This window comes from Chiloscyllium plagiosum, chromosome 7 (genome assembly GCF_004010195.1).
Source record: "Chiloscyllium plagiosum isolate BGI_BamShark_2017 chromosome 7, ASM401019v2, whole genome shotgun sequence".
Taxonomy (NCBI): domain Eukaryota; kingdom Metazoa; phylum Chordata; class Chondrichthyes; order Orectolobiformes; family Hemiscylliidae; genus Chiloscyllium; species Chiloscyllium plagiosum.
In genome coordinates, this window is record NC_057716.1 from 67,245,695 (window position 1) to 67,255,412 (window position 9,718).

Genomic DNA, 9,718 nt, shown 5'->3' on the forward strand with positions numbered 1-9,718 from the left:
ACTGAGGTCAGGCTCACCGGTCTATAGTTCCCTGGCTTGTCTTTACCGCTCTTCTTAAACAGTGGCACCATGTTTGCCAACCTCCAGTCTTCCAGCACCTCACCTGTGACTATCGATGATACAATTATCTCAGCAAGAGGCCCAGCAATCACTTCTCTAGCTTCCCACAGAGTTCTCGGGTACACCTGATCAGGTCCTGGGGATTTATCCACTTTTAACTGTTTTAAGACATCCAGCACTTCCTTATTTATATTGCTTTATTCACAATCTGTGAGGGGGAACTTGAGGTTGGTTGGGTTATCTCCAAACTATTGGCTAAAAAAACTACTGCCACTTATAGCAATTCAAAGTACACCTGATCAGGTCCTGGGGATTTATCCACTTTTAACTGTTTTAAGACATCCAGCACTTCCTTATTTATATTGCTTTATTCACAATCTGTGAGGGGGAACTTGAGGTTGGTTGGGTTATCTCCAAACTATTGGCTAAAAAAACTACTGCCACTTATAGCAATTCAAATCACTTGGACAACTTTAATCTTGTTGGTTTGGAATGTTCAAAAATAAAGCAGTTTATAAGAAGTAAACTATGTAAAGATTGTCTATAAAATGACAATGTTAGAAAGATACTGTTCAATGTTTTTGATAATCTTCTCAACTTTTAATTTTGGTTTTTGCAACCTTTTGTTGCACGTAATGACAGTTTCTGATGTGTTGAGCATCTTATAGTGTGACCCAGAAAACTCACTTTGGCATGATTGTTTTTGCTCCTAAGAAACTGCACAACTGCTTACCTCTGATTTCTGTGGCCTCCCTTCTCAGTCGTTATCACATTACTGTTGCTTTACGTATTCATGTGTGTATGTAAAGACAGTAAAAACAATTTGCATCAAATTACATCCTTAACACAGTAAAATGTGTCAAGATGTTTTGCTGGACTGTTATTCAATAAACATGAGGTCAAGCCACATGAGATATTATAACAGGTACAGTGTAAATGCTTTCCTAAAGAAGTAGGTTCTGAAAAACATCCTGCAGGAGGGAATGCCAGAGCATAGGGATTAGGGAGTTGCAGACACTACCATCAATGGTGGAACAATTTGAAAGCCCAGATGCCCAAGAACTTGGAGGAGCACAAACATCTTGGAGGATGGCAGGAGTGGGTAAAGCAATGCTGGAATTTGAAAAACAGGATGAAAATTTTAAAAATACCATGTTGCCAGAGCAGGAGCCAATGTAGGTCAGCAAGTAAAGTGACGTAAGTATGATCAGCTGAGTTTGAATAACCTCAAATTTAAAAAGGGTGGAAGATGGGAGATTGGCCATGAGAGCTTTGGAATAGTCCATTTTAGAAATAAAAAAGGCATAGTGAGAATTTCAGTATCAGTGGAGTCAGGTATGAAGTTAGGTGATGTTATGGAGTGGAAATAAACCACTTTTATAATATCATAATACTAGGAAATTAAGTTTATGGTGATTGACAAGGACAGTGACTTTGGTCTTCTCAATATTTAGTTGAGAAAAATTTTTGCTTATTCAGTTCCAGACATTGAACTAGAATGGCAGAGTAAGGCTTGAAGGAGGTTTTCGTGTAGTGGAGCAGGATGTTAACAAGATGGATATGCAACTTGATACACAAACCGGAATGACCCATCAGACATGTGACTGGTGTAAGAATCTAACTCCTTCACTTACATTGTAATAGTTCATCCACTCTACAATAAGCATGACTCTCCACCTCACGTATGGATTAAGCATGCTACTCATCCTCCACTGTCAATTTCAATTCATCTGAAATCAGCAGCAATTCTGGCTTTGATTGTTTGCATTCTCTGAAGTAACATCATATCATCTGACTCTGAGCCTCATGCCCTCCTCTTACTGGAACATGCAAAGAAAAAGGACTTGGCCTTGTTGAGATGGAATTCTGACTTGATGGAACGTAACTACCTCATCGCAAACACCCCGACCCCAGCCCAGCTCAGATACTAGTTTCTTGACTGAGTGAAAGATTGCCTGTGGCATGAAGATGTACAATACTTAGATGAGAATTACCTCAAATTAGGAAGCTGAAGTATTTAGGATTTGAAAAAAAAATGTTTAAATGAGCTAAAATAAGCTTCAGTCTTGAAAATTTGCTTTGATTTTGGAAAATGTGTGTGCTGTAGATAAGCAATAGCTAAGGAATGATTTAGTACAGAAGTTAGTGATTATTTCACCTTTCTTACATTAATATGATGAGGATTTTGAAAGTTTATCTAAGTAAAGCAATGTAGTAAATGTGTACGGAAATAATATATAAAGTAGGAACCCTCAAAATCAAATGCTGCACAATTACAATGTTAAAAATAATTTTGCTTCTTTAATTTTGTCTGCTGTTACTTCTATAGATTCAATACCTTTCAAACTTGGAGAGGAGGAAGGAGCTGAAATTCTCATCAAACTTTGTGGTAAAGATTATCCCTTTCTGGAATGTGCTCATTTTTGGATCACTAATTTCATTCTGACATCTCAAGAACATCTCACCATAGAAAATAAAAGCATCAATTACTTTACAGTAACTGAAAATGAAACTTTATTGGACCTTAAAGAAAAGAATCAGATAAGCATGAAAGAAACAGTGAATGAAATGGGGTCATTCATTGAACTAAGTGGACCTCACTTACTCATTTTAGAAGTGGCACTTCATGTTGAAAAAATACTTTGTGATTTACAGGAGGAAATAGCACACATGATAGAAATTGAACTTGTACAATTCCAAGTACAGTGGGTCTACATAAGTGACAATCACAAAATTAAATATGAATCTAATGAAAACTTCATTTTAGAAATGGCCTACTTGGACAAAAAAAAGTTTGAGAGTATTGAAGTGAATGGTACTGAGCAGACTGTATATTTTCAAGGACTTATGGCATTGAATGATCAAAGGGAAGAATTTAAAGTTGAAAGAGTCAGTGAGTAAAATATTATCATTTTTTTCTGCTGCTTAGCTTGACACATTTAATTCTTTCGCCATCTGATCTCTAATGTCTTAGACTACTTTAGTGTTTTAATAATACAATTGAATGTGGATTTATAGCAAAGTCTCTGAACCAATGAGTAATAGAACACAGAAGAAAGTCATTCAGTCCAGCTTGCCAATACCTGCTGTTTGGTAAATCCATTGATCTCACTTCCCGACAATCCCCTGAGATTTGCATTCCAGATCACAACAAAGTAACATGTTTAAGAATATAATTGATGTTGCTTATCTTTTATTTGTCAATTATTTTCAATTTGTGTCCTCTGGTTATCAATACTTGTGATATTGGAAAGATTTTCTCTATTTACTCCACCAGAGGCATTCATGATCGTGGCAATTCTATCATCTCTTCTCTAATGACAACAGGATTAGCTTCTCTACAAAATTGAAGTCCCCCTTCTCTGGACTATTCAGTAAATATCTTCTGCATTCATTTCAAGGTCTTGCTACCTTATCAGGACATGATATTCTTTTGGTTTTATACACTATGTTTGATATTGTGGCTGGCTAGACATTTCAAGGGTTAAGAGTCAACCACATTGTTGTGGACCTGGAGTCACATATAAGTCACACTGGGTAAAGATGGCAAATTTTATTCCCGAGAGGATGCTAGGAAGGAACTAGAGAGTTTTTGTAACAATCTTATGGTTTTCTGGTAAATATTACTGAAATAAGCATTTTATTCCAGAATTATTTAATGAGCTAAATTTAAATTCTCCAGTTCATGCGGTGAAATTTGAACTCAATTCCCTAAATCATTAATTCAGAGACTTAATCACTCTGCTACATACTCCAGTGTACCTGAACTTATACTTTTATGAATCAGATGATTCCTATTACAGGGTTTTAAAGAAAATCAGTCAGAACATTGCAGATACCCTGGAATGACAAGGGACAGATGGCACACTTTTGTTATACAATGCCCTGAATAAATCACATTTGGAGTACTGCGAGCACTTCTGGGCACTATAATAAAGTTTATGTGTGGATATAATACTTGTCAAGATTGTACCTGTACTCCAAAGGTCAAATTAACAGAAGAAAATCAACTAGCATTTACATTCCCTTTGGATTTGGAAGGTTAAGGGGAATTTAACTGAAGTTTTCAAAATATTAAGGGAAACATATAGGGTAGGTCTGTCTGCTTGTTAGGGAATTTAAGACTTGGGAGGATAGTTGAAATATTAGAATCAAACTTTTCAGAGGCAAAATTTGGAAACATTTCCACACAAAGGTGTTTGAAGTTTGAAATCTTGTTCTACAAACGACAATTGATACTTGATCAACTGCAAATTTTAAGTCTGTGGTTGATCAAGTTTTGATGCCTATAAGTATTAAGGAATGTGAGGTGAAAGGATTTCAAGCTGGTAGGGCCCTGGAGAAGGATGATGGGGGAGAGAAACCTGAGGATGCTACACATTTGTGCTACAAAATGGTAGCAAAAAAAGATCATTTGCTCTTAATCCTCTTTCCAGCTTTTTGTGAGAACAACTCAGCTAGGCTTAATTCCCAGTCTTTCCCCAGTACTCTTGCATATTTATTCTCTCCAACCAATTATACAACTTCCTTTTGAAATCCACTATTGAATCTACATCCACCACACTCTCTCCATTTTCCTCACATCCTCTCTGGTTCTTTTGCCAATTGCCTTAACTGGATGTTCTCCAATTCTCAAACCTTTCAATACGAACAATTTCTCCCCATCTACTTTGTCTCAACTGTTCATGAATTTGAATACCTCTATCAAATCTCCTCTCAAGCATCTCTTCATTAAAGAGAGTGGCTCCAGATCTACCAGTGTATCCAAGTAACAGAATTTTCTCATCCTTAGAACATTATTATAAATCTTCATTGCATCCTCTCCAATGCCTTCACTTCCTTCCTAATATATCATAACCAGAAAAGACACAACACCTCTGATTAAGGTTGAAGCAGTATTTTACAAAAGTTCATTGTAACATCCTTGCTTTTGTAATACTTTATGCCAATATTTATAAAGCTCAGGATCATTTGTGGCTTATTAACCACTTTCCCAACCTTTCCTGTCACCTTTAGTGATTAGCGCAAATATAAAGGCAGACATCTCTGCTCATGCATCCGTGTATCTCCTGCACATTTACCCTACTGCAAACTCACAGCTACCCAAAGTATTTTCCAATTATTTGCACCAAGCTTCCCTTTTTGCTGCTACCACATTTCAAAAATGTATTCCCTTTACTAAAGCCCAAATTATGTGTAGTTGCTGAGAACAAAAGTGAAGCAGCAGTGTGTCGATGAACTATAACATCTACAGCCCTTTTCCACACCAAATAATTTCTGTACATAGCTACTTTTCTATTCATGCCACTACTTTTTCCTTATTCCAACTAAAATATTGTATGAATGGCCAGTTAGTTCAGTTGTCTTCATGATCTTGTCATAGTCAATGTAGATTTCAGGTCTGCCTCCTTGCCCTCCTATAGTAAGTTGAAGGCAATGACAGACTGCTTTTGAAGGAAAATATCAGCCAATGCTCAGAATGAAGTATCAGTTGAAAATGAGCCAAAGGCCTTCAGCCATCAGGCAGAGTTACATCACCCATTAGTATTTGTGAGGCACTTTATGAATGCTCTCTAAAACTTCACCTCTACTGGGTCACGTTTCTATGAAACATTCTACACAAATTCTCAATAAATCTAGATTTCCACTAAGTCGTGCTATTATGAGACAATAAAAAGGATGGGCAAAACTCCACATTAGAAGAAGAAAAAAAATCAGAAAAGTTGGCATTTTAGATTAGAACATTAGTACAACATTATTGGTTAACACTACTAGCTACTATTTGAAGATTAGCTTGCCACTTTTAGGAATTTGATGTTAAATAGCAAAGCATGCAACTAACTTGAAGGCTTGAATTTTACTGCAGCTGATGCTGATTCAAGACATCTTGAAGAAACTATGTTTTAAAGTAGAAAATAAGAACAAAAACAGGGCATTTGGTCCTTTGAGGCTGCTCTGCTATTGAATATGATCATGGCCGATCATCCAACTCAGTACCCTGTTCCTGCTTTCTCAGGAACATTCATTGCATGTGAATCATCAATTTCTAACTGTAGATTTTTTTATTGCAAGAATAATTGAATCTGATTAGACTAGATTCCCTACAGTATGGAAACAGGCCCTTCAGCCCAACAAGTCCACACCAACCCTCCAAAGAGTGACCCACCCCCATATTTACCCCTGACTAATGCACTTCATACTATTCTATTCCTGATGAAGGGCTTTTGCCCGAAACGTCAATTTTCCTGCTCCTTAGATGCTGCCTGAATTGCTGTGCTTTTCCAGCACCACTCTAATCTAGAATCTGGTTTCCAGCATCTGCAGACCTTGTTTTTACCCACTTCATACTATTGGCAATTTAGCATGGCCAATTCACCTAACCTGCACATTTCTGGATTTTGTGAGGAAACCCATGCAGACACCGGGAGAATGTGCAAACAGACAATTGTCTAAGGCTGGAATTGAACCTGGGTCCCTGGTGCTGTGAGGTAGTAGTGCTAACCACTGAGCCACCACGCCACCCGAATGTTTAGAAAATGTTTTTCTCATGAACACTTGTTTTCTTACTGTACACTGATCGATATTAAGTGAGTAAATAACTTTAAAGATTGTTTAAATAATTGACTTTTACGTTTACAATTATTGTTTTGCAGTAGACACTAATATTATAAAAACATTTTATCATTATTTCATAGTTCAAGAGCAAGACGATTATTTGGAGAAACTACCAAGTAACTGGGATCCTCCTAGTGGTTCAGTTTTTCAAAAAGTACCAATGCATATAACCAGACCAGAATTTCAAAAGCTAATTAGTGATCTTGCAAATATTGGCCTCAGCATTTTGAAGGTAAGGATGTTGATTTAACAGGAGAACTTTCAAATTACTAACTGTGTGGGTTTGTAGAACATATTGAAGATAACAGGTCAAGACTGGTTGAAGAAGGCCTTTCAGTCTTTTTGGCCTTAACTTTGGAGAATTCTATATTTTATAGTTTTTCAATTTAGTATTTTGATTTAATTGTTTCTTAAATAGGACAAATACACTTATTTCAACTATCACTCTTGGAAACCAATTCCTGGTGGTGTTTAACTTCTTTTTAGCTGCTTGTTGGATCTTTAGTGCTGCATTTGATGCCATCTTTGCTTCTGATTCATATTCCTACAACCCCAACCCCTCCCTCACTTTTTAAAGTTATTTGCCTCTATACTTAAAGGAGGAAGTAAAATATCCTAAAGAGAATATACAAAAGAGACACTGAGAATTCAGATTATCGACTGACGTTGTTCTGCCCCAATGATTTGCCTTGCTTGTGTTTGTATGTGGAATTTGAATTATATTCAGAGAATGAAGAAAATCATTATTATCATAGAAGAAAGGCAGATGTTTTAATGACATTATTGCTCAAATACAGATTGATAGAATAGAGAATCCTGTTTTGTGGAATTGCCATTTACTTAAGAAAGAGCAAGATTCAGCTGCTTCAAGGATTGAAAGCCAAGTTAATACCCTGTACCAGCGGATTCCAGCTCAATTTTGCAACTTTGTCTGTAGAATTGGATTTCATGAAATATATGCACAAGAAAATAGTACGTATTTTTCATTCTGTTGTAAAAAAAAGTGATCTTTCATTGGATATCTGTTTCAAACATAATTTTATTTAAATAGTCTGAATATTGACGAGCAGATTCATAATAATGAAGTTTTAGGAAGGAGTTATTTTACAACTATTCTATTTTCATGGTGAAAATTATCCATTAATTAGTCATTAAAAGGCATGCAACTAATCTTGTTTTTACTCGAAGTATTTGAGCTAAATTCAATCAATGGCTGTGGACCCTGGGAACAACCAAAAAACTAGAGTCAGCCCTGCTATGGCTGTTTCCAGGAGCACTAATATGATTCTATGTGAATCAGTTAACAGCATGGCATTGTGATTGCTATCTCTTCAAGTGTAAGATTCCATCTCTAATGCCTACCAGTTAATCAGAGAGCCAACAGTTCTTCAGTCCCAGCAGATCTACTGGGAATTGTGACCATGGATTGAACTGCATTCAGGCAGAGGCAGCAAAAGCAGGGAAGGCTTTAAATGCAGATGTCATCTGGGCTCAATGAGACTCATCAATTAGTCCCTTGTCAATCAGGTAGGTGTCAGGAGGTGGGGGGATTTCCCAGGGAAATCATTGCCTTGGACCGCCAACTATTTTAGCAGGGAGTGTCCAAAGTAGGGCACAACTGTCTGAAGGACACAGCATGCCCTGTCAAGAGTGCCTCTTAAGCTGGAAGGAGACAGCTAGTTGTAACTGAACTGTTTCCCCAGGGAGCTTTGGATCACCTTTGCTCGACACTCCACAATCACTGGCAGGATATTTTTTAAACTATTTTCTCATCAACCTTTTCAGAGATGTTATGATGCATCTGCGCCTGCTGGCTCAGAGTAGGGACACTACCATTGCGCCAGAAGAGCCTCCACTGGCAGAATCCCATAAGAGGCAGGAAGAGATTCTTAACTGACTTATTTGGAACTTAATGGCCTCAGTTGAGTCTGTCAGAAGGATTTTTTTTTTGATTTTCCCTGTTCTTCCAAGAGTCAGGAAGGCAATATGCTCTTCAGTTGCCCAATTTTATGACCTCTACTTCAGTGCTACCCAGTCTGCTCCTATGGGCCAGATTAAAATGGGCGCTTACAATTGAAGCACGATAGAGGGTCACAATTGTGGATATAGCTGATTGCCGTATCATTTGAGAGGAAGGTATACATCAGAAGGTTAAAAACCTTGTGTTTGGATGAAAACAATTTTCATTTATGTTTTTTTTTTACCTTTGTAGAGAGAAAGTATGGTGATGGGATTTACTTCAGCAGTGATGTGAAACAGCTCATGAAAGAAGCCACTGACGTTGAGAAAATAATTCACTTCTTTGAAGCTGAAGTTTTTATTGGTAACTGTTGTAAAACTTCCCCAACATATATTTCATCAGCTCTCAGAGATTTTGATTGTTATGAATTCAGAGAGAATAGCAATGACAATGCAAATCCATCCAAAACTTATGTTATTTTTAACAGTGTTCAAGCTTATCCAAAATATCTTATTGCGTGCAGAAGGCAGATGAGCCTATAAACTAGTTACTCATTAAATCTGTCAACTGAAAAATTCGACAGTACTGTGCCTGTCAATTTCAACTCATACAGCATGAAGTAGTTAAATATTAACATCTTGGGTTTAACCAATGCATTATAATTCTTCCATTATGGGAAAGGGGTACCGTTGATGGTTTCTAATCCTATTTAAAACTATTGCTTAACATAATGAGTTGATTCTCAGCCACAAAATCAACTGAAAAATTTGTGCAATTTTTTTTGTCAGATCTAGAATTCTTGCCCCAGGTACACCACAGATAATCTGCTCTCAGAACAAATTAATAGCTGCAAACAAAAGTCAGGACCAACATCAAGAAATGCATCAGCTCAGCATAAAAGCTTGCAGAATTTGATATGGCAATAAGAAGCTTTTTAAATTACTCATGGAATGTGGATGTCACTGGTTAGGTAAGCTTTATTGCCCATCCTTAATTGTCCTTGAGAAGGTGGTGGTGAGTTGCCTTTTTGAACAACTTGAGACCGTGAGGCATATCCACAGTACTGTTCAGAAGAAAGTTGCA

The 9,718-nt window shown here is 37.0% G+C and overlaps 1 protein-coding gene across 1 annotated transcript in view; it reads left to right on the forward strand.

Annotated features, from left to right (window-relative positions):
• LOC122551932 (protein mono-ADP-ribosyltransferase PARP9-like) overlaps nt 1-9,458 on the forward strand; it is a 13,771-nt gene extending 4,313 nt beyond the window's left edge. Inside the window, exons 2-6 of the mRNA XM_043694503.1 lie at nt 2,390-2,953; nt 6,756-6,907; nt 7,473-7,647; nt 8,888-8,998; nt 9,424-9,458. Coding sequence (XP_043550438.1) covers nt 2,608-2,953; nt 6,756-6,907; nt 7,473-7,647; nt 8,888-8,998; nt 9,424-9,458 — 819 coding nt within the window. The 5' untranslated portion in view covers nt 2,390-2,607. The remainder of the gene's footprint in view (nt 1-2,389; nt 2,954-6,755; nt 6,908-7,472; nt 7,648-8,887; nt 8,999-9,423) is intronic.
• Nucleotides 9,459-9,718: the final 260 nt, after the last annotated feature.